General features: G+C 41.4%; 2 protein-coding genes across 3 annotated transcripts in view; one reads left to right on the forward strand and one right to left on the reverse strand.

Moving 5' to 3' along the window:
* Positions 1–116: 116 nt before the first annotated feature.
* On the reverse strand, positions 117–24,169 carry LOC141994878 (acyl-coenzyme A synthetase ACSM4, mitochondrial-like). 2 transcript variants are annotated; one of them, XM_074965341.1, is made up of 14 exons: positions 24,002–24,169; positions 14,769–15,028; positions 14,249–14,459; positions 12,757–12,964; positions 10,924–11,067; positions 9,301–9,457; positions 8,215–8,294; positions 6,968–7,091; positions 6,014–6,094; positions 5,779–5,880; positions 4,216–4,343; positions 3,990–4,089; positions 1,616–1,735; positions 117–1,039 (listed from the first exon to the last, which is right to left on the reverse strand). In XM_074965341.1, exons 2-14 carry the CDS (start codon positions 14,967–14,969, stop codon positions 953–955), a joined length of 1,743 nt encoding a protein of 580 aa, XP_074821442.1. In that variant the 5' UTR covers positions 14,970–15,028; positions 24,002–24,169; the 3' UTR covers positions 117–952. The 2 variants fall into 2 exon arrangements, with proteins under 2 accessions (XP_074821442.1, XP_074821443.1); XM_074965342.1 differs by lacking the exons at positions 8,215–8,294; positions 9,301–9,457.
* The window catches only part of PDILT (protein disulfide isomerase like, testis expressed), a 38,009-nt gene continuing 33,318 nt past the window's right edge, over positions 20,857–25,547 (forward strand). Inside the window, exon 1 of the mRNA XM_074965343.1 lies at positions 20,857–21,151. Within this exon, the coding sequence (XP_074821444.1) occupies positions 20,875–21,151 (277 nt within the window). The 5' untranslated portion in view covers positions 20,857–20,874. The remainder of the gene's footprint in view (positions 21,152–25,547) is intronic.

Below are 25,547 nucleotides of genomic sequence, written 5' to 3' on the forward strand. Positions count from 1 at the left end.
ACCTCCTGTGCAGTAATAGTTATCTTGTAATCATTTACATTGCGTAAAGTAGGTCTGATTTGTCCCTTAACCCAGAGCACTTTGTCTCTTCCCTTCTTTCCCCATTTTAAGGAGTTAATTATCTAAAGAGCTCAACAAGACAAATAAAAACAGCAGGGATAGAAAGCTTCCAAAATCTAATTCTTCCAGCTGATAATACACCCACAAGTAGTGCTAGTCATTGGAAAATGCTGATTCACCAAAACCAAAACTGTTAGCATCAGTTCTGACAAATTTCTTGCTTAGGAAAAAAAATATTGGGGAAAAAAAGGTTTTGAAATGGTCAAAATGGGACATTTTTGAAATAAAAAATTCAATTTTTTCATTCTAAATGACTTTTAATTTTGAAATTTAAATTAATTATGGTAAAAAAATAGTCAAAATTAAAATGAAACATTTCAAAAATGTTGAAACAAAATGTTTCCACTGACCTGGACAAAAAAAAATTAGGATTGTCTGTGAAAATTTTTGATATTTTGAATTTTTGTCTTGATTTGGGATGGGGAAATTTTTTGAAATCTTGAAAATTTTCCTGGGATAAGAAAGTTGTTTCCCATCCCATCCTCCCCTATAGATTCCCAAATTCTCATATCTTCCCTTTGCATTCCAGCATCCTCCTTCTCTTTTGTTAGTCATATCCACTCTTTTCCTAAATGGCCTGATTCAAAGCCTTTTAAATCAATGAGAGCGCCTGGTCCTAATAAATTATCTCTATTTTAAAATCCTGTGGGAATGATTATGCACTCTATAAGCAAGTTTATCTCATCTTCTTTTTGTAGTTAATAGTCCCATCCATGCTGCTAATGCTCTTTGTTCACAATATTAGACCACCGGACCAATAGAGAAAAGTGAAAACATGAGACATATGATGGTGGAAGTGAAAGAAACTTTGCTCTCGACTGTCCACATGACGCTACGCTCTTCCCCACTCTTTGTTCCTTAATACCTTCCTTTGGATTTTCCCAGCAACTGTTTTTGGCAGCTCTTGAACAAATTCCACCTGTGTGGGAAAAAATTAGCATATTTAGGGCAGGTCCTTTCTGATTTGGGGACGTAGTTCCTTGTGAGTCCCTGGGAAGAACAAAAAACCCCAAATATGTGCAAAATAAACTGCTGCCTAGTGGTTCGGACAGGGAACTGGGAGTCAGTACTGTTGGTACAGCTTTGAGCTTGACTGTGAACCCCTTACTCACACTTGTGTGTGGGGCAGTGCAGAAGAGGTTTTTACTACGATCCTGAACAGGTTGGTGTTTAGTGGGCTAAAGCTGTGGGTAGGGAGCAGGCTGTGGGAGGGAGTTACAAGATCATGTTTTTGTAGTGAGTGATGGGTTCCATTTCTTCTCAATCCTTACAGCATTGCCCAGTTCAGGACGTGAGTGAGCGTGTGCGCGCACACCGCTTCTATTGAGTGACTCCATCATAATGAACTGCATTCAGAGCATGATACAGACAATGCTTTTAATAGACTGTAAAGGAATTGGTGTACTTTGTCATAAACATGGCTTGATTTCCAAAACACTTAGGAAAGCTGTGCTTAGAATATGCCCCTTTTATTTAGCGGGGGGTGGGTACTTGCCTTTCTGGGATACTTGTAGGGAGCAGTAACCTTTTTCACATGCTCCTGCAGCTCCAGAGCTAATTTTTCTGGGTCATGTGATAGAAAATCAGGAGCCAGGACAACAAAAGCTTTCACCACCTGTGCAATAACAGTTACGATGAAAATAAATGGGTGTGTTTAGTCTTCAACAAGCAATCAAGGCTGAAAAATGCGAGCATGAAAAAGCCCAAATCCAAAAGACTGTAATTTGGGTATGAAATTAGACACCTTATTCCATACTAAAGCACTTAAATAAGTGCCCTGATTTTCTAAGGTTCAGTGTTCCCAGTGGCTTCGATTGATTCAAATTTTGAGTGCCCAATTTTGAAAATCTCTGCCTAAGGTGTGAGTCTGAATAGCTATTGGTGGAATAATAATCTTACTTTTACATAGTGTCTTTCATCCAAAGTATCCAAAAATGCTTTACAAACTGCACCCCAGCGTGAAGTGCAGCCATTTCTGGAGTGGAGGATGACAGCTATGTAGCTGACTGAAGCACCAAAAAATAAGCGTGATTTAAGCAGATCTATGTGGCAGAGAGGTGCAGGGATAAAATCTCAACTGACGGGCAAAGTGTGGCTCGCCTGCATAGCTACAATGGCAGCTTCTGGGCTCCAGCAGTGACTATAGTGGCCCACAGTGCACCTGCTTTGTGTGGTTGGGCCTGTGGATCCGCATAGGAATGGACTTACTGGCCATGCTTCCACTAGAACGGCCACTCATGCGTTCCTGGAACACCGGATCTTCCAGTACTTCTGAGAACGGTGTGGGTCCACCCCGCACTCCATGACCCTGTCCCTGCCAGGGGTGCCTGCGAGGTCACGGCAGCAGGGGTGGAGCAGCACACTCTGGTGTCCTCCATCCCATACTGGACAAAAGCATGTCCAGTTTTCTCTCAGTACTGGGTGGGGGACAAACCTCAGAAAAGCCTGCCTGTTTGGTTAATACTGAATGAATGGCTTTCCTAGCTCCACCCCGCCCCCACGCTGCCCCTTCTAATGCTGCAGAGAATGCAGCTCTGGAACAGTACAGCTCTCCAGGGCCTGCCAGAATCCCTACTGGACAATAAAACCATGGTTTCACTTCCTTTGAGGCCTTCTGGGGCCCTTCTAATGTCAGATAATCTAGTTCCATTAGACTAAAAAAGCCTGGTGCAATTTAGCAATCATACTGAGAGGTTAAAATCCCTGGGCCAGATCTTGATTTGATATAAAGTAGTATAGCTACACTGAAATCAATAGATTATGATTTCAGGAGTGCTATGCCAGTTTGCAACAGCTAAGGATCTGATCCTTACCTATAGTGTCTCTTTATTAGTCGATATGTTATATCTTGTTTGCAGTGTTGTTGTAGCCATGTTGGTCCCAGGATATTAGAGACACAAGGTGGGGGAGGTAGTACCTTTTATTGGACCAATTTCTGTTGGTGAGAGAGACAAGCTTTCAAGCTACACAGACCTGAAGAAGAGCTCTGTGTAGCTTAAAGCTTGTCTCTTTCATCAACAGACGCTCGTCCAATTAAAGATATTACCTCACCTACCTTGTCCCTCGAAATACTACATTGGAAGAGGTACCATTTCTACAATGCTTTTTCACATGCTCATTCACTTAAAAAAAGAAAACTAGATAACGTCTAGAGCTGGTCAAAAATTTTCATCTGAAACTTTAAGATGAAAAGTGATATATTTTTAAACTGAAAAACATCAGTTTTTTAAAAATCCAGTGTTTCATCAAAATGGTGAATTTCAAATTTAGAATTTTATTTTTCCTTTTTCTCCCTCCCTTTTCCTGTTTGCCTCTGCATGCAACAGAATTAATCATGTCCAGGATGGTTCTTTATTTTACTTTTTCTTTCTTTTTTTTTCTACTCTAACTTTTCCAAAGTGGAGGAAGTTTTGAAAAGTAACAGCTGCAAAAAGATAAAAGAAACTGTAACTCTGACACTCTCCTAAAGCTGGGGAAATTTTGAAAAGTTACAGAGCAGGAAAAAGAAAAAAAAGAAAGCCATTGGATTTAATTAATTTTACTGTCCTCTGTGAGAAAAAAGGGAGAAAAGGATAAACACAGACGATTAAAAAAATCAATTTTTGTTGAAAAAATATTTCAGAATTTTTTTGACAAAACAAAAAATTGTTCCATGTCAAATTCTGTAATATGGAAACAAAGTTGAAATTTCAAATTTCTTCATAAAATTGGTTTTTTTCCATGTTTGATCTTTTGTAATAATGACACCTAAAACTATATTCCAAGTTTTTTTCCCAGCATCTGCAACTCATTCCAAGCAAGTATACTGTGTAGAGCAGGAACTCTACATTTCACTGAAAGAGTACGTCTTTCTATATCAGCCCTTTTACCTCTCCTCTGATAGGATCTGGGCTGCTTGCAACAGCTGATTCTGCGACTGCTGGGTGCTGTATCAAGGCACTTTCTACTTCAAATGGTCCGATACGATATCTAAGAGAGAGCGTTGGCATGAAACTATTGATCTTTTCATGAAAAAGGGTTTTTTTAATTGTATTTTGTGATACTACAGAGCAACATTGTAAGATAAACCTGCAAACCCAACAGTAATGGACCTACCCTGAAGAATTAATGATATCGTCAGACCTTCCAACAAACCAAAAGTATCCTTCTTCATCCATAATCCCTCTGTCCCCAGTGATATAAAAATTCCCATGCTCTGTGGAGGCAGTTTTCTCTGGGTTATCCTGACAACAATCAAACAACATTTCACACACCTTAACTGATCTTTAGTGCAGTGTAATCCATCCATCTTGCGATAGTGCACAGAAATAAAACATGACCAGGACAGTATCATCATATATTTCCAAGACTAGTGTATTCTGCGCAATATTCTGATTTGAATTTAAAAATATAGCCACACTGATTAGCACTGTGTGTTAGAGGGAGAAGGGAAAGATGTGTTCCGTCAGAAATTCCCCTCAGCAGAACTAATTATTCAAATATACAACCTTCCTTCTCAAGAGAGAAATTATTATTTACTAGTGCAATGACAGGGGAGGTTTTGAGCTTAGAGTTTCAGTAGCAAAACACAGTTCTCTACCACTTTATCTCAAGGAGTATGTCCATAAGCTGCAGGAGTAGTTACCCTCCATGAGAACAATCCACTGAGGAAGACAACAGGATACACACTTTACAAGCCTGTTACACTAGCACTAACCTATGAAACATTCCCATTTGTGTCGTCATGTTAGGGAGTATATACCATACCCATTTAAAAGACAAAATGATCACCCATGCATTGAAATTTCAGTACTGTGGTTTGTATACTAATATTTAGCTAAGATCAATCACACTTCATCAGGTGTGATGATGTCTCCAACAGAGGGCAGGACAAAAAGACCACACATGCAGGATATAGCTGGAACACGTGCTCTATATTCTTCAGCAGAACGTAGACTCAAAGGGCCAAAATCTTGGATGGCTTGCATAGGTGCAGGGGAATATGACATCTCTTAATGTCCCTGGGTAGCTGTGTGGGGGGCAGAGCAGCTTCTGCAGAGCTGCTACATTATTCTCCACCCCTGCAGGTGAATGGAAGGAGTGGGAATTGGTGGAGCACTGAGCATACAGACCAACAAAGCTGTGTTGGGATGTCAGGGGATGTATGCTGTGCCAGAGAGAGATCTGGAATAATGTGCTGCCTGCCCCACCTCATAGCAAGGAGGAAACCGTGAAGCAGAGTGGGACTCTTGGGGTATGTCTACACTGCAATAAAACACCTGCAAACTGGCTCATGTCAGCTACTCAGGCTGTGGGGCTCAGACTATGGGGCTATAACATTACAGTGTAGATATTTGGGGTCAGGTTGGAGCCTGGGCTCTAGGACCCTTCCCCCTTGCAGGGTCCCAGAGCCTAGGCATCTACACCACAATTAAACAGCCCCGTAGCCTGAGCTCAGGGAACCTGAATCAGCTGACAAGGGCCAGCTGTGGGTGTTTAATTGCAGCGTAGACTTACCCTAAGAGACCTTGTGAACATGTTGGGTGACATCCTGGCCCCATTCAAGTCAAAGGAAATTTTGCCATTGATTTCAATAGAGCCAGGATTTTACCTATGGACTTCTCAATACGTCTGAGAAGTGGCATGAAACTTTCTGAATATAATAAGAAGTCTCCTTACTAAATACTGAGAGAAAAGACAAAATGGCCTTGTAGGTTTGATTCGGATGGCAATGTTTCCTTCTTCTCCTCGAGGCAAAATATCACCCTGGTCATCTACAACCTGCAGGAAGAAAAACATGATTGTTTTGACTGGTCCAATGTAATTTCTTTACAGTTCACAACTATAATATGAGGAGAAGAGGATGAGAACTATCTTTTAGATAGAGCTCAGCCAGGAAAATGTATCAACATACCTGAACATCATAAGGTGGAGATGCCTTTCCCATAGAGCCTGGTTTAATTTTCATTCCTTTCACGTTGGCACATATTGTTACCTGTATAATACATGTTTTTTTATTTGTGCAACATAGTAGGGTTCTTAGTGATTTTAATCTAGCTGACAATGTTCACATGTGATAACTTTTGAGGGCCAGCTCCATGTCACCTCTTCTGAGTATTTGTATGAAGAGAAAACAAAATTGTCCAGTGGCACACAACTTTTCTCTTCCCACAAACCCACTCCCAGCAAGAGAGACCAGTTGATGGTTCAGCGTCGCTGCCAAGAGGCACTGTCCACACATTTCAGTGCACGTTTCCCACCTCCAATAGGCACCTCCCCTGCTGAGATTGCTTGTGTACCTGGCTGGCTGTGTGGGTGGCTCTGTGGACACACCTCAGCTTTCCAGAAAAGGGATGTAAAGGGACCCTGGTCTTGCAGCATTACTGTGTGTCCACTTTGAAGATAAAATTAAAGAAGGGCTGACTTTGGCCCTAAGTATTTTTGTTATGTTCAGACCCTAAATTTCTATATACACAAATCTTGCTATGAAGCTGGTTTTCTGTTTTAATTCAAAGCATGGCACGTGGGTTTTTGTAGCTAATTACTTCTAGTTTCTCTTTCTCAAAATGTTGCTCCAGTTCAGCCACAAGTTACTGGGCTTGAAGAAAAAATCATTAGATGAAATTCTGTGGCCTGTGTTATGCAGGGGGTCAGATTTGATAATCATAATGGATCATTCAGGCTTTAAAATCTATAAGTCTAGTTGTTATGTTGATTATATAAAACTCAATACCTAATTCACCTATAGCTTCCTTAACAACTTTGAACTAAGTAAATTCCTGCCCTTTCCCACGGTTTGACAGATGCATCGTGTCCCTGTAAGGTTACATTGTTAGAGGTTACCATGTGATAATTAGTGCAGACGTACTGTTTCCGTCTGGCCATAGCCTTCATAGATATCCAGACCTGTTTGGGTTTTCCATTGCTCCATAACTTCTGGATTGAGCGGCTCCCCTCCAGTCACACAGTGACGCAGACTCATGAACTTGTAACTCGAGAGGAACAGAAAACAATAAGAGTCAATAACCCTACAGTTTTCAAATGGTTTTAGCTGGCCAACCTCCCTCAACTTTAAACTGTTGACACATGCCTCCAACCTCAAGTGCCATTGTGGAAAACTTAAATAGTCATCATGCTGTAGAAGGTTGTACTTTGACTCTTAGATCATCTTAGGTCCTGATCCAGTTTCCAGTGAAGTCAATGCAAAGCTTCCATTTGCTTCAGTGGTACCAGGATGGGGATCCCTTGCAAATGAAACGTTTATGGAGGTCAACAGAAAAGAAAGAGCAGCTGTTTCTTGGAAGAGATAACTCAAGAAAACACAGGAGATCTCAGCTAACTTATGCCAGTGAACAAGCATACTATGACAGTGGAGAAGAGCAGAGGGTTTGTATAGCTGTGCTCAGAAAAGTAACCCACTGGTACCAAGATCTCTCACACCATTGCTGTTGGCAGCGCAGAACTTTGATTCACTTCCAAGACAGGAGTCAACTGTGGCAGGATTAAAACATATACACAAGACCTGCTCTTCTGGCTACAAGACCCCAGAAGGCCAGGATCAGATCTGAATAAACTGCATATGTTATCCAGTGTGTAACAACTGCTAGGAACACACATATACCACATCCATTTGAGCTGAATATTTCCAGAGAATAGCATATCATTGGATACAACTTCCAAATAAATATCAATTTGTGAGTGGCCAATTTAACTGCTCATTTTACTTTGAAATGTATGGGACAAATTCTGCCTTACACAGGTATAACTCTTATCCAGTCTTGCCTAAAAGTTGACCATATCTTGCCTCAAGCTACCTCTGAGCCTTAAAACAATCTCATGTTTGAAGGTAGCTGCACTTGCCCAAACTGGCTTGGTTCATCCTTATTGTCTTTCCAAAGATTTGCTCCCATATTGCACAGGAACTGAATTCGTGGGGTTTTTGTTGGCTCTAGGATTCCAGCACAACATTTTCTCTTGTTAGAATGACCCCTTAACAAGGTGCCATTTAAAGCAGAAAATAAAATGAAAACAATGTAGTGAACCAAACGACGAGACCTGTCCTATCACTAAGAATGCGTCTCTATTTACCATTACCAATAAGCAGATGTATGGTACCTGGTAACACCGTGCTGCACAAGCATGCAGTAGGCAGTTGGTGCTGTGCAGAAAGTGGTTATGGGATACCTTGAGAGAGTCTGGAAAAATTAAAAATTGGAAAGTTACCAGATTGAACAGAAAGGATGGATTGAGGCCTGATCCTGCAAATGTGTGAGTGGCTAATGGGGCTATGGATGCCATAGAAAACACCATCCTATTCTGATTTATTCTGTTCCATTCAGGTTCCTGTACCGTACCTACCACTGTGGAACTGGAGTGCCTATAATTTTAAATGTAGTGGCCAAATTCACAATGGGGAATGCCATGGATTTCAACAAAGGGGAAGAGTTTGGCCCTCAACTTCAGTAAGGAAAGCCAGTGATGTCTCAGGATCTGTATCATTCAGTCCTATTGCCATAGCCGTTAAAAATATTCACCCTCCGACAGTCATGAAGAGGTTAATGATCAGACTGAATATCTGGTGTTTCTAATGTCAGGGCTGCTAATTACTACTCAAGGCTACTATGTTCCAGATTGAAGAAAAAGCCCTGATCACTGGCAGCAGTGGGACTGGATGAGCCTTTCCCAGCCGTGTACTTAGGAAAACAGGCTGTCCTGTGTTCAGAAGATGTTGATGTGAAGGGGAGTGGGCTCTGTGGCTGGATCCTTGACACACAACAGGGAGAAGTGGGCTCGTCAGCCACTGTTTGAAAATCCAGGGTGAGAGAGGGTGCATATAGGACATTGCCTGCCCCTTTCCTCAGAAGGCACTAAAAATAAGGGAGCCTGGTGCTGCTGGGGGGAGAAGGGGGCGAGTGGTGTGTATTAGGGGGGAGGGATAGCTCAGTGGTTTGAGCTTTGGCCTGCTAAACCCAGGGTTGTGAGTTCAATCCTTGAAGGGGCCATTTAGGGATATGGGGCAAAAATTGGGGATTGGTCCAGCTTTGAGCAGGGGGTTGGATTAGATGACCTCCTGAGGTCCCTTCCAATCGTGATATTCTATGATTCTATGAGGGTCAGTGTGTATTTGATTCTGAATGGTCGGGGTCTGCTTCACTTATGCAAAATAGAAATAAAACCTGCAGTGTGAATTGTTATTCTTACATTCGCGACAGTTGTTGGTTCAAACTGTGGCATATTGTGTATAAAGACACACGATCCGCTACTCCAGGGAGAAAAAAAGCTGCTCCAGGCTGACTTGACCCATCCTGTGTCTGACGTATTCCAGAATATATCTGAGGGAGTCAGATTCAGCCAGTACCTGATAATTCAGAGGGAAAGAATTTATCTACTGTCAGAGGCTGCCGCATGCAGCATGAGAGAGTGGAATGCAGGTTACTAGATAATAAGGAAAAGGGGCTGGAGGCCTCATTTAGAAGATGTGGTGTCAGCAAGCCACATTCACTGAACGGCACAAAGTTCATAAGAAATTAAATTTAATCGTAAAGATCCTTCCCCTCTCCTCTCTTGGGCCCCCTCCTCTTTTCTTTCTCTCTCTCTTTTCATGTTTCAAATTTACTGTTTTCTTCTAGAATGTGTTATTTACAGCAGTGGGCTCGAGCCACAAAGCCTGCATCCAGCTCCAGAGCTGAATGCAGCATTTGGAGATTCTCGCTCGCCCCCCCCCCGCGACCCAGATCAGAGAGAGCAGCTAAACCACAGGCTCTTTCTCTAGGAACCTGAAGGAAATGGCTTTTATTGACTCTCTCAGTCATATGGTTATCAATAAGGTTGAAACTCAAAATACAACGGGAAGCCTCAGAATGATAGATAACCAGACAAGGCTGCTTCAAAGCTCACTGAAGTCCACAGGAGTGTTTCTATTACAATCACCTTTAGATCAGGACCAGGGAGTATAAGAAGTTTTCATTCAAGCTTCACAAGTTCAGGTTATACTCCAAACACGGCTGATCCCAAGTGTATTTGAGATTCAACCCCAGTGTTTTGCACAGTGACTCTAGTATTCCCCATACTTGACGCTCAGCACCAGTGTTCTTTTGGGTAACAGATATAGCCTGATTTCCAGAGGTGCTCTCAATGACCTCATTAGGACCTGAGCATGCCACACTTTTGAAGACCTCTGCACATGACCATGTTTTCTTCTTTATTGTCTGACATGTGTATCACCTCTTACTTCAATAAAAAGAATATTCCAATATTGCACAGTAGCTGGAAATAAAGGTAATGCAGATATAAACAGAAGAAAGAAAGAAATTGGCCACTCTCTCTTCTTCACTCAAGAGGTGGCCATTTGGGGTAACATTTTGCACCATGATTTGTTAGATTTTTTTAAATTTTCATGAAATTTCACCCTCCCCATGAAGCAAAAATCAAGAGGCAAGATCCTTATCTGGTGTAAATCAGCACATTGCCATTGGTTTCAACCAAGCTATGACAATTTATACCAGTTGAGGATCTGGCCCAGGAAACTTTAATTTTCAGGAACGCCCATGTGCTATTAAAAATTGAGCTTTATCCTGTTTTTCTGCAAGTGGAATAGTCCACTTACCCTGTCCCTTGGGTGACAAATCATTATTGCTGATGATCTGAATTGCAATTTCTTGCTGTAAAAAGCTTTTCATCGTGGTTTTAAGGGGGAGGGGAAAGCAGGTTTCTTTGCTATTGAAATATCTAATTTTATAAGGCTTTTACTGTCACTGCCTCCTTTCCCTTCAACAAGGGATCATGTCACTAAGTCAGACTCTTAGGAGCAGTTAGGGGTTATACCTGCCACTGACTGTAAATCCTATGCCGTAACTACTGTGGGAATGTTCAACCATTTTTGGAGGTCCTGTGCTTCCACTGGTAAAATAGATGAGCATTGGGTCTCGACTCTTGGTCTTGATGCAGTTATGGTCAGCCGGTGCCACCCTGTGGAACACATAATTCCTAACAGTGACTATATGCACTCTTTTCAAAAGAGCCCACAATATTTGCTACAGTTCAGACATTAACAGAGCAATGCTGGGCTCGGTTACTAGTCTTACAAAATAAACAGCTGCACTAGTTATGACTCTGTAGAATACAGCAATACAGACTAACTCCGGGGATTCTGCTATTGACAGACTGTGCCTCCATGTGGGAGCTCATGCAATCTAAGATATGAGAACCAACAGCATATTCTAGAGGTTTTTTCTATAATTATTTACTCAGAGATGTCCAGAGGCTCAAAGCTGAACAGCATTCACAAGCAAAACCAGTCACAGCCCCGCAGAACTCAGTCTAAGGCTCTGATTCAAAATCCAGTGAAGTCAAGGGGATCTTTCTGCTGACTTCAGTGGGCTTTGGATTGGGCTCTAAAAAACAGGCACAGATAAGATAAATTGCAAAGGGAGGCTTTGGGGTTGTAAATTGCTCTTTTGTGGGCATTGTAGAAACAGCAGCAAGCTGTGAGAAGGCATGATCTGACAAGAAGGTGGGTAAGTTACTGCACACAAATGAGGCAACCAGGACAAAGGTGTGGAATGGGAGAGGGAAATGAATGGCGCTTTGTGGCTGGTGTTGTTGACAGAATGGAGTCTGGGGGAACGTGCAAAGACAGAAGGTCTAAGGCACAGGCCAGGAGAGAGCTCTTCAGGGCCCTGAAGGCAAGGAAGAGAAATTAAAGTTAATGCAGTAACTAGAGTGAGTGAGTGGAGGGATGGCAAAGCTTTTCATTCAAATCTTCCAAGGGGAGCATCAGGGGAAAAAAAACCTAACTCAAGACTGAGCTTGATAAGTTTATGGAGGGGATGGTCGGATGAGATTGCCTACAATGGCATGTAGTTGATCTGTAACTGCTGGAAGCATTATCCCCAATGGCTTGTGATGGGACGCCAGATGCAGTAGGGCTCTGAGTTACTACAGAGAATTCTTTCCCAGGTGTTGGCTCAGGGTTTAACTGATCGCCATATTTGGGGTTGGGAGGGAATTTTCCCCCGAGGGCAGATTGGCAGAGATCCTGGAGGTTTTTCGTCTTCCTCTGCAGCATGGGGCATGGGTCACTTGCAGGTTTAAACTAGTGTAGATGGTGGATTCTCTGTAACTTGAAGTCTTTAAATCATGATTTGAGGGCTTCAGTAATTCAGCCAGGTGTTAGGGGGTCTATTACAGGAGGCGGTGGGTGAGCTTCTGTGGCCTGCAATGTGCAGGAGGTCAGATTAGATCAGGGGGTCTCAAACTTCGTTGCACCACAACCCCCTTCTGACAACAAAGTAACTACATGACATGGAGTGGGGAGGTAGCCCAAGCCCCGCCGCCCCAGGGTGGGGTGTGGGGGAAGAGGAGGCTGCAGCCCAAGCAGTGAGGGTGGAACTCGGGCTTCAGCTTCTGCCCCGAGTCCCAGCAAGTCTAATGCTGGCCTTGGTGACCCCATGGGGTCGGGACCCACTTTGGGGTCCTGACCCACAGTTCGAGAACCGCTGGACTAGATGATCATGATAGTCCCTTCTGACCTTAAAGTCTATGAGTCTATGCTAGAAATGGATTCTAAAGTGAAGGATTCCTCATCAGTTTATATAACTGATACACCTGGCTTTTGTTTAATCTCATAGTGACATTGCTAAAACAGCTGATACCTACTTTAGTAGCTCTTGGAAGTTTAGCCACCCATCCCTGCTGCCTTCAGAAACAATTAGCTTGGTTTTCAGAAACTGGCAATCAGGCATGACAGAATCCACTGCAGGTGCCAGTGTGTCATTGGTAATGATGCACTTGGCCTTCGAAGCCTGGAGTCGATAGAAAATGTCTTTGGCCGTTAATTGGGATGTCCCTGGAATAAAGACAATTCCTAGAAAAGAGCAACAATGTTATTTTTCTAAATTGGGGATGAATTTTTAAAAGGTTTTTAGTTAGATGACAGTAGGCACACCAGCCACAAAGAAATGGAGTCACTTATAAAGAGCCCACCCCTTAGAGAACACACATGAAGGTCATATCAATGATATGATGGCAAAGTCCATGTTAAGAATGAACAAGCAATTATTTCAGATCATGAGCAAAGATGGGCCCAAGTTACCAACTGTCAGTCAAGATCTTGAATACGCCAAAGTTGAAGATGTTTAGAGCTGGGGTTTGATTCAGCCCATTTAAGAACATAAGAATGGCCATATTGGGTTAGACCAAAAGCCCATCTAGCCCAGTATCCTGTCATCCGCCAATGCCAGGTGCCCCAGGGAATGAATAGGTAATCATCAAATGACCCATTCCCTGTTGCGCATTCTCAGCTTCTGGCAAAGATTTAAACATACAACAGTCCTGTTCATACACCCCAGAATGATACCAGCCTTTGTTGCAACTGCATCACATTGTTGATTCATTTGTGATCCACCAAAATGCCAGATCTTTTTCAGCAGTACTACTGCCTAGCCAGTGATTCCCCATTTTGTATACATTCGGTTTTTCCTACCTTTGCACTTGTCTTTGCTGAATTTCATCTTGTTGATTCAAACCCATTCTCAATTTATCAAGGTCCTTTTGAATTCTAATCTTGTCATCCAAAGTGCTTGCAGCCTCTCTCAGCTAGGTGTCATCCACAAATTTGATAAGCATACTGTCCACTCCATTATCCAAATCATTAATGAAACTATTGACGAGTACTGGACCCAGGACAGACTGGTACTATTCAATACATTCATTAATGAATCGGATGATGGAGTGGACAGAATGCTTATAAAATTTGCAGATGACACAAAATTTGCAAAATTATAACAGCAACTTGTTAGCCCAAATTGTTTAACTGTTTGGTTATATCAAATTAATATATTCTGCCTTCAATTATAATATAATTGGCCAAATCTGGCCTGTAATTGAAGCCACTGGGGTGGCATGGTTGTAACAGAGGGCTCCATATTTGTACAGAACATATCACAGTGGGGGCTTGGTCTATGACTGTGGTTCTGAGACACTACTGCAGTACAAAGGAACAATATTACTATAACTACTAATTAGGCACATTGGCCTAGCAATTCATTAACTTACATACTCTTTTCAAATTAATTTGGTGATTTTCAGATTTCTTTATTTTATTTTCTTTCTCTACCACATTCAGTAATATCCAAATATTTTTACTAACCTGTTCGGATACAAGCCACATTCAGTATCCACCACTCTGGTATCCGAGGTAGAATCACTATTACTCGGTCTCCTCTTTGCAATCCACATGGGTCAGAGAGCACATTGGCTGCTTTTCTAGACAAAAATCCCAGCTCCTCAAAGCTCCACTTCACCTCATCTCCCTTATCATTTATCCACCAGAAAGCTGCATTTGCAGGTCTCTTCCCAGCCTAGCAGAAAACTCAAGAAGTTAAAATAAGCAAGGAGATATGAAATGGTTTAAGAGAAAGAACAAGAACAAGTACCACACATCACTAGTGGGCTGATCCCTTATTGTTACAGAGAGATTAAGGTATCTCTAACATTAAAAGGCAAATTATCTTTTGTAGCTGATGCCTCAAAGATACAAAGATTTCTGAGACAGAAAAGAAAATAAAGGATCAGTTCTTCAGCAGGTGTAAATCAGCATATCTCTTCTATAGTTGATTTACACCACCTGAAGATCTGGCCCAATATCTGTGACGTAAAATAATTGCTACCTTTTCCAGCTGAGACCATTTGTCTAGGACATCACTTGCAAAGTTGAAGTGTTCTGGCAGTTCCTGTTCACACCGGTTTATAGATTCATAGTGTGAAACAATGTAAGCCACAAGACGCCTGTTATCTTTGTGGAATAATCTAGAAGGTGATGGGGGAGTCCACAAGAACTGGAGAATTCGTAATTTAAATAAAGTCTTCATGATACTGACTTATCCAACTGTGTGAAAAAGTCATTGAATATTCGTGGTGGATCATTCATCTGCAATGGCAAAAACAAATAACAAAAACCAACAGCCACATCCTGAAAGCTGTCTAATAAGCACAGTTGGATAAGTTAATGCAAACAGAATACAAACTATCGACAATCTGTGCCCCCACTGGACTTTGTTATTTTAAACTGAAATTTTCTACCTTAATTATTATTGTGAACTTGTAAATAATAACAGGTTTCAGATTACAGTAGCTATCAGGGTTCCTTCCCCACTCTGAACTCTAGGGTACACATGTAGGGACCCGCATGAAAGACCCCCTAAGCTTATTTCTACCAGCTTAGGTTAAAAATTCCCCAAGACACAAAGTCTTTGCCCTTGGATTAGGTAAAACACTGCCACCACCAAGTGTTTTAAACAAAGAACAGGGAAAGGACCACTTGGAGATCCTATTTCCCAAAAATATCCCCCCAAGCCCTTACATCCCCTTTCCTGGGGAGGCTTGAGAATAAACAAGATGAGCACAAATCTCTTAGATTTTTAAGACCCAAAAAACCCAATCAAATTCTTAAAAATCAGAACTTTATTAGAACAAAAAAAGATAAGAGAACAACTCCGTAAGATCAGAATGGAAGATAATCTTACAGGCAGTCAGATTCAAAACATAGAGAATCCCTCTAGGCAAAACCTTAAGTTACAAAAAGACACAAAAACAGGAATACACATTTCCTCCAGCACAGTGAATTTACATGCCAAAAAACAAAGAAAACCTAATGTATTTTCTAGCTAGATTACTTACTAACTTTACAGGAGTTGGAGAGCTTTCATTCTTGATCTGTTCCCGGCAAAGGTATCACACAGACGGACAAAAGCCTTTCCCCCCCTCCTCCAGATTTGAAAGTATCTTGTCCCCTCACTGGTCATTTTGGGTCAGGTGCCAGTGAGGTTACCGTAGCTTCTTAACCCTTTACAGTGAAAGGATTTTGCCTCTGGCCAGGAGGGATTTTATAGCACTGTATACAGAAAGGTAGTTACCCTTCCCTTTATATTTATGACAGTAGCATTTTCATTAGCATATTTATCTTCAGCATTATCAAGTGGTGAGTACACCAAACACTTCACTTTCTAGTCCATTTCTTCTGGCCGGATTCAGTTTCATACCAGTGTAATTCCATTGACTTCAGTGGAGTTACTCCTGATTTACACTAATGAAAGAGGCAAAAGAGACCTAATCTTGTTAATCTTGGATGAGATTTAGCTTCTTATGGAAAAGTGCTAACAAAACTGTACAGTGCTGTCAGTTGGAATGTGTGTTGAGCTCATAGCACTTGGACAGAGACATTGTGGAAGCCACAAGTCCTTACCATAGCTGTACATTCTAATTACACCATCACACTAAAAGTAGCCTATATGACTTTGCTATTCCCTCAACATACCACTAGATGGCAATTTGCCACACTGAACACCATGCACTTACAAAAATGCTGACAAACCTTTTTGTATTTGTATATTGCTCTTTCTTTCCAGTTCTATTTTCTTTAGAGGGTGGGAAGTTAATACATCTTTCCATTTTAGAGATGACTGCACGATACATTTAAAAAGGCTTTATAATGCTCTTTTAAAGTTTATCGAGTATTTCTTTGAACAACTTCTACAGATGCCTTTATTTTTCGCACGGTTAAGAGACACAATGAATCCACGCTGTATCCATCTCTGCTGAAGTAACAGAAGGAGGCTGAAGGTGGGATTCTAAAGACATATACACTCCTTTCAGTTCAGATCGAGTGGATAACTTTGCAGAGATACAAGTTGTAAGGTGTCTTTTATATTTAAACAAAACAATTTTTTAAAAAGAAAAGGAGTACTTGTGGCACCTTAGAGACTAACCAATTTATTTGAGCATAAGCTTTCATGAGCTACATCTGATGAAGTGAGCTGTAGCTCACGAAAGCTTATGCTCAAATAAATTGGTTAGTCTCTAAGGTGCCACAAGTCCTCCTGTTCTTTTTGAGAATACAGACTAACACGGCTGTTACTCTGAAACCTGTCAATTTTTTAAAAGACACTCTAGATCACCCTCTCTGTCTTCTGATCTGAGCTGAATAATGCATAAGAACATACAGTACAGAGAGCAGGATGATTTTGTGGTTATTAAAACCCAGCTTCAGATGTCAAGAAACCCAGGTTCTAGTCACGGCTTTGCCTCAGACTTCTTTTGTGACTGTAGGCAAATCACTTAGGGACTGACCCAACTCCACTGAAGTCAGTGGGAACCTTTCCATTGATTTTAATGGAGTTGGACTTGGTAAAATGAGCAATAATACTTATCTACGTCACAAAACTACCGTGAGGCTAAATAAACTGATGTTTGTAAGTGTGTTGCAAGCCTTAGATGGACGGTGATAACTCAGGGCAAAGTGTTTACCAAAGCTATCAATAAGAGTAATAATAATAAAATACATTAAAAAAAGGAGTACCTGGGGCACCTTAGAGACTCTAAGGTGCCACAAGTGCTCCTTTTCTTTTTGCGGATACAGACTAACTCGGCTGCTACTCTGAAAATACATTAAATCACTTTAAAACTTCTTTATTTGCATTTGGTTTCAAAGGAATTTTTAAAATATCAGAATATACAGATGCGGCCCAAATGTCCGTATGTTGCATTTGACTCATATCCCAATAAGGGTATCACATTTTAATGTGCACGGCCATTTAAAAAGAACTCTTACCAAGAAGTATATTTATATAACATTCACTTTTTATTTTACCTCACCCAACTGACACCGCTACAACCACATTGCATATAATATTAATTGACAGCTAACATTCCAGTTCTGCAGCATTTAGTATTTCCACAGTTCTCTAACGACATAAAGCACTATTTCCTATAACCAAGGCTGTGCAAAAGTACTGACCATTTTTGCTATTTTGTTGTGAATGATTTTTACACCCTTGAATTTTCAATTTTCTGCACAATTCAGCAAACAGATTCTCTTCCCCTCTGCCACCTGGCCCCGACAGGCCTGTTTCCTAAACTACCCTGACAGGTTTCAGAGTAGCAGCCGTGTTAGTCTGTATCAGCAAAAAGAATGAGGAGTACTTGTGACACTGTAGAGACTAACAAATTTATTTGGGCATAAGCTTCGAAAGCTTATGCCCAAATAAATTTGTTAGTCTCTAAGGTGCCACAAGTACTCTTCATTCTTTGAACTACTCTGCTTTACTCTAACCTCTTTCCATAACTTTGAGGTCAACAACCTTTCCCAATATACTGCGGTATTCACTGATAAGGGTTCTTCATGAAGGATTTAGGTTACTTATCACTTGTTTCAGTGGCAGACAGTGAAGAGTAACTACTTGAACAAATGACCTTGTCATTGTAGGTTTATTACTTAGGCGGCTTAGGCTGTGATCTGAGATAACTACTGAAAGGATGTTCGTCTCAGATAGCCCATGCAGGCCTCGTCACATTCTTAGATACTTTTTCATTCCCTGGATGTCACTTATAAAAGAACTTTGAAAAGAGCAGATTATAGAAAAAATACAACCAAAGTCAAACCAACCTCTTTCTAGTTTTTGTCAGTCATTCTTACAAAATCCTTTTGCATTTGTTGATTTAGCAACAGTGTTTATATAGGGTCATATCTTTCCCTCAAGTGTACACACAGCTCTCAGTTACTTCATTAAGAGTTCTATGTGCATGATAAGAGAATATGGTTCCAGTCACATTATGAGCCTGATCCAAAGCCCACTGCAGTCAATGGAATTTCTCCACAGACTTCAGTGGCTTCCAATCAGGCTCTACTACAACAATGCCTGAAAGAGAAAATACAGCTACAGAATAATCTATCATTTCTACTTTATCATTTGCTAAAATGGCGCATATAATACCAGGCATATTTTTAAAAAATTTGGACTAGTTTCTAAAGAACTTTTATTTTATATTTTTATTGATCTGAATAAGTTACTAACATCTGTATCCCTATTTAGAGGCACACTATCGCCTTTCTTTGTAGACTGGTAATTAACAGCTTGTAATTAACAGTTTTGGTTTGTGCTTTGAACAAGTAACACCCCTTTATACAGTGTTTTTCATCCCTATATCTCCAGGTGTTCCACAAAGGAAGGTAGTAGTATGACCGCCATTCTACAGATGGAGAAGCTAAGGTACAGAGGTGCAAAGTGTCTTGTTCAAGGTCACAGATCGGAACAATGGCAGAGCGGAGACTGGAAACAAGGCCTAGCCACCGGACCTAGCCACTAGACCATATCTTCCTTCCCTAACACCCTATCAAATATTTTCATGTTCTCCCTTTCTTCTTCTCAAAAACCAGATGCCTCTATAGCCATGAGTAAGTGGACCTCCTAGAACAGGTTTCCTGACTTTCTCAGAAATGGTATCATCCTGACCCTTTGCATGACTGCTTTATGAAAAAAAAATTATAATGGTGAAGACACCATTCAATACTTGTCCCAGGAAAGAAATGGCCATCTACACCCTGGAAATGTCAGTAAAGAAGAGGTTCAGTGAGATGTCACGAAAGCTTATGCCCAGATAAATTTGTTAGTCTCTAAGGTGCCACAAGGACTCCTCGTTGTTTTAACAGACCATTTGGTCTCCTCTGCAGAAGCTGTAACTTTGGCCTGTATGCTATATTGCATTCCAGTCAATAATCTAAGAAAAGGGCATTAGGAATGTACAAGGCGGTTTCTTTTTTAGTTACCATGTGGCAAATATTTTGGGAAATAAGCCATCTGTTATTCCTGTAATGCACCATCTCTCTGTAAGGATATTCTTCAACATGCTCTGACAAGGGTACCCACATATGCACTATATAGAATTCTAACAGTTTATAGTAATACTGCTTTGAATTTACAGAGTGCTTTGCACCTTCAGAGGTCTATGGAGACATTAGCTAATTACTATGGGCCAGATGCTGCTACCACTTCTCAAAGTAGGTGAAATCCTAACTCCAGTGAAGCCAATGACAAAACTCTCACTGATTTCAGCAGAGCCAAGATTTCACCCACTGACTTGTAGCTTATTTGGGATATGATCCAACACCCTCGTAAATCAATGGGAGTCTTTCTACTAATGTCAATGGGATTTGGACCAGACCTTCAGTAAGCAGTCCCATTAGTATAACAGATGACCAAATATTATCCTTAAGAGCAGTTATCAAGGCCCCCTTACGTTCATAGGCACCTAAGTTCCAATGGGGACATCCGTGTCATCTCTACATCAACTCTGGGTAAAGTTAATAACATAGCTGATGTTCTTAATTATAGGTACATTATTAATCCAACTCTCATTTCTACAGCCAAGCTTTATTCAGTATTTCCTCTCTCCCTCGCCAGATATTGTTCTCGTTGATGAGAACCTTTCCCCCTTAACTGCCCAGGAATTGATTTTCCAAGCATTGCTAAAAAGTGAGCATATCACTTAACAGCTCTGACTTTCCTGTAGAGGAGGAAGGTTGGCTCCACTCATGGCAGACTTTGTCAATTTTCAGAGTGGCAGCCGTGTTAGTCTGTATCAGCAAAAAGAACAGGAGTACTTGTGGCACCTTAGAGCCTAACAAATTTATCTGAGCATAAGCTTTTGTGGGCTAAAACCCACTTCATCGGATGCATGCAGTGGAAAATACAGTAGGAAGATATACACACACACACACACACACACACACACAGAGAACATGAAAAAATGGGTGTTGCCATACACACTATAACGAGAGTGATCAATTAAGGTGAGCTATTATCAGCAGGAGAAAAAAAAACAAAAAACCTTTTGTAGTGATAATCAGGATGGCCCATTTCCAAGAGTTGACAAGAAGGTGTTCTTTTGGTTATCAATGTTATCATGTGGGAATTAGCCACTTGGTCTGCTGATAAGGTAATGGCCATTTTAACAGCAAACATTCAGCTCTTAGTCCCTTTTTCTCACTCTGTGCCTGCGAAGTGCAGTAGGTGCAGGATGAAGACACTGTGGCTTTCATTCCTCATGTTACTGTTTCTCCCAAGTCTTGCAGCAGAGGATGGAATAGGCCCAAAGGAAACAAAGCCAAAGAAAGCCAGACTCCCCAAAATCAAAGAGGAGAACAACATTCTGGTGCTGAAAAAGAGCAACTTTGACAGAGCACTGAAGGAAACTAAGTATCTGCTGGTGGAGTTCTGTGAGTATGAATGAAGGCTGCATACTATACTGATGGCTCTGCAACTAATAGTTATGGCATTTAAGAGGTTTGCTTTGTTGTTACCTTGTCCTCCACCAGCTCCCTTTTGTTTTGTCCACGTGCATTTTTTGTGGTAACTTAGATTGTAACCTCATAGGTAGAGTGGCTGTATTTTAACATGTGTTAGTACAGTGCCTATTTATTGGGGCCCTGATGCCTTAGATGCTAGAATAGTATAACAATAGGGTCAGTGATACTGAGGTGGGACTGCGAGGGCTTCAGGCTGCATCCTGCACAATGTTGACTGAATGCCCTCAGCATCCATTGTCTCGGTCTAATTTTCCAAGGACATATTTTGCAGCAATTGTGTATGCAAACCTTGTATGTGCACAAAATGAGAGGCCACTTGTATGACCCTGAATGATTTTATCTGCTGTGCTCTTAATCACTCTTACATTCTCTTCACTGCTTTAGTTTCTTGTGCAAGGTTCATGGCAAGTGGTAGCTCCTCTTTTATAAGTCTTTGGGCTTCTGGGAATGGCTCTTTGCAACAGTTGGGAGTGAGATTCTGTTTATCTTAGGTTGCAAGAGCTGACATTAATATTTGCTTAGATGGGGATCATTGTTGCGGGTATGCCTGTGGCTTTTCTTTTTGACAGGTTTGAGCATAAGCTTTCGTGAGCTACAGCTCACTTCATCGGATGCATCTGATGAAGTGAGCTGTAGCTCACGAAAGCTTATGCTCAAATAAATTGGTTAGTCGCTAAGGTGCCACAAGTCCTCCTGTTCTTTTTGTGAATACAGACTAACAGAGCTGCTACTCTGAAACCTTAGAATTCTGAGTTACTGACACCAATCTGTCATCCTCTAATCCAGAGACGATGTGTTATCTCTGCTCGAATCACCAACAGAAGTTGGCTCTTCAACAGAAGTTGGTCCAATAAAAGAGATTACCTTGTCTCTCCAGTCTCTAATTCAGGCAGACATTTTACTGCAGAACATTTTCTTCCTAAAAGGTCCTGGCAAATAGCGATCATAAAACAATGCTCATGTTGGTTTTGTTTTGAAATACCCTCAAAGCAATTGTTTTCAGCCTTTTTTCCACATGCCATCTTCTCTAAAGGCTCAGTCTTTCACCTGCTCACTCTGTTCTGATCCAGCAAATCATCTGAGACACACTGAACTTCTAAGTACGGACTAGCTCCATTGACTTCAGGCACCTTATACCCACACTTAGTGCGTTGGTGGATCAGGACAGGTTGCTCAGCATGTTACAGGATTGAGCTCCAAGTGCATAGAGACTTAACACTGCACAGTAGCTCAATAGACTATATGGAAAAGAGGTAGGTGTAACTATAGAGATGAGGGAATCCTATATATGTCTTATATAGATATGAGAGCGCACTATAGCCAGAAGATGATGCAAGCTTCCAGGCAGAGCCAGTTCTGCCAAACAAGCAGAAAGGGAGGTTGCTTGAGGCAGGAAGATGTTTTGTGACAGGTTTATTATGTGAGTGACTAAGCACTATGGGTGACAGAATTTTTAGTCTGCCTAGGACAGCGAAAGCCCCAAAGCTGGCTCCGTTCCTAGGGCTTAACCTTGGGCTGCTGCACTATTGACTGTACCATACTCGCAGTGCTCAGTAAACAGATAGTTTGCAGAATAGGCTCAGCCAGTCAGAGTTTTTGAATCTAATTCAGCCTTAATTTGGGGGTGTCATTAGAGAGGGTACCCAATTAAAAGCCCAGAATGCAACATTCTGAACATGGCAATGGGATGTTTGAAATCAAGCCAGAATCCAAATTTCACAGAAGGCTTCCAGCTTTACAATGAGCTGAACTAATGCACCAGATCCAAGTGCCTGTGGACTTTGGAGCGTTTGTAGCCAAACTTTCATTATTATTTGTATTACAGTAGCATGTAGGGGCCTCAGCTGAACCCAGGGCTCAATTGAACTAGGCACTGCGCGCGCGCGTGCACACACACACACACACACACACACACTAAGAAACATTCTCTGCTCTGAGGAGATTTCAATCTAAATGGAGAAGTCAGACAAGGGGTGGGAGGAAGGAAGACATTATTAGAGCTGAGTGAAATTTTTCATCTGAAACCTTTTTCTGGCAAAAAAAAAAATGAGGATCTGGTGACATTGAAACATTTCGATAACTTGTGTCACTTTTGCCAAATTGTTTTGGTTGAAAAAAACAAACAAAAGCAAAAATCTGAAAAAATCATAATGTTTTGTTTTAAACATTTTTGAAGCAAAACATTTCGCTTTTTGTGTTTGAAACGACTTTTCATTTAAAAGAAATCCTTTAATGTTATTAAACAACATATTAGAAAGATTCAAAAGGGTCAGTATCAAAATGAAAATTTTAGTTCAACCAGAAACAATTTTTTTTCCAAATTTTTGATTCACCAAACATTCTGAAAAATTTCATTGTCAGTTTGACCCAAAACGAGGGTTTTTAAAAATTTTCACACAGCTCTAATTGTTATCACCATTACACAGATGGGAAACAGACAGAGATGAAGTGACTTGCCCCGGTCACACAGGAAGCTTGTGGGACAACCAGGAGTTAATCTTAGACCTCCTGAGTCAGCATAGGAACATCCTTCTTGGGCCCATCTCTGATTGTGGAAGGATGGAAAGAGAATGAAATGGAACAAAAAATTCTGCAAAGTTTGGGTTCTTTGGCTTTGGTCCATTACAGATTGGGGTTTGAGCTGCAAACTCTGCTCCAAACCTAGCTGTGAATACAAGGTCCACATCTGGGGTTAATTCAGGCCTGTCCCTTATTAATCCTCCCCAACCCCTTCCCTGTTGCATCTCATTACATACTTACCAACCCCACAGTATTCAGCGGGACAGTCCTGTTTTAGTGTTTCCTCTCCAGATACTGCCCAAACCTTCCGGTGTCAGTCAGCTCAGCACAATGTCCAAGGCCCATTTTCTCTCAAAGTTTGCAAAAAAGAAAAGTCGCTGACTTCTGTCTGGCAGCACTGGGCCAGTCAAATGCGCAGTGCAAAGCAAACAGGGCAAAGTCCCAGAATCGCATGAAGCGAGGACCCAGAAATCTATCTCCTTTCTGTACTCTTCACTAGCTCATTCTCGGTAATAGGTTGTATTCTGCAGTAAGAACATGAGGAGAGGCAATACTGAGAGGATGCAGGGAGCAGAAATTCGAATTTCTTTTTCATTTTTGCAAAGGAGTGGCGTTAATCATAACTAGGGAATGCAATTTGGAAATAATGCCATGGCACTCAAATTTACCACCACCTTCTTTCCGGTATTTCAGGGGAGACTAGTGGACATGACATGGCTATCTTAGCCACATACCATGTGTGCACTGTGCGCGTGATCTCAGGTGGCACTGACTGACCCCACCAGGACGGTCTGACTGCTATGTGTGCTCTGGTGTGTCAACCAACAGTAGCCAGCTGGAAATATTATTGTCCCTTTTAGCCTAAGTGGTTAGCCAATATTCAAGGCCTTTCTGGGTTGTTTCTGTTATGAGCTGAAATTGATGATACAAGTCTGGTATTTCTTTGGTGCAATCCTGTTTATTTACCAAGCATGTATACAAATTCCTCTTTCCCATGCACAATAGGAACAACACGAGGCAATTTCCTTGTTCACAATTCCTAGCCTGCTGCGGCCAGCATTCTGCCCCAAAGAAGTACTCTCTCTTGGCTTCCTGTTCCTCTCATCGCCATGCTGCCAATGCTTCTCTGCTCCTCTCTTGGCTTTCCTAGCTGATTTCCTGATGTCCTTCTGCTTCTCCCTCTCACAGACACACATACTACTGCAATCCAACCCATTTCAGCTCCTGCATTTGCAATGGAAACTTCTCAGCACTCACAGGCGCAGCTTCTATTCCAGCCTTGTTATGCTGGTCCATGTTTGGGCAGTAGTTTCTATTGTTTCAGCTATCAGAAAACAAAGGAGCATTTATTTGCTCCTCGTTCAGGATGAGGGAAAGGGTTTGGTGTTGGCTTCAGTGAAGTCTGTGATTGCTCACAGCTCAAAGACACACTGGTTGGTAGCTACCAACACTCTCCAGTATAACAATATTGTTTTGAATTTCCATTAGGATGGAGGAAATGGAGTACTTACTACAGGCAGGAGGAACCCCCTGCTTAGGGATGGTCTACATGGGAAAATTTTACCAGTTGTAGTTGTATAATTATACTGATATAGTTAAAATGGTGTAACTCCTTGTGCGGACAGTTTTATTCCAAAGAGAAATAAGGCCCTGGTACCCTGGAATAAGAGTGCCCATGTGGAGAGTTATTCTGGTATTATCACACTGGTTTAAATTCACACCTTTGCTTGTACTGACATAATCTTCCTGTGTGAAGAAGCCTATACAGTCTGCCACTGATGTGCCT

Source organism: Natator depressus, chromosome 10, assembly GCF_965152275.1.
Source record: "Natator depressus isolate rNatDep1 chromosome 10, rNatDep2.hap1, whole genome shotgun sequence".
Classification (NCBI taxonomy): Eukaryota; Metazoa; Chordata; order Testudines; family Cheloniidae; genus Natator; species Natator depressus.

Excerpts from the sequence above, each read along its gene's own strand:
- LOC141994878 (XM_074965341.1), bottom strand. The coding sequence starts at position 14,969 with ATGAAGACTTTATTTAAATTACGAATTCTCCAGTTCTTGTGGACTCCC. Across the intron at positions 12,965-14,248 it reads TGTGGCTTGTATCCGAACAG|GAATTGTCTTTATTCCAGGG; the intron begins GTTAGTAAAAAT and ends GCTCTTTTCTAG. Across the intron at positions 7,092-8,214 it reads GTGCAGCACGGTGTTACCAG|TTACAAGTTCATGAGTCTGC; the intron begins GTACCATACATC and ends GTTCCTCTCGAG.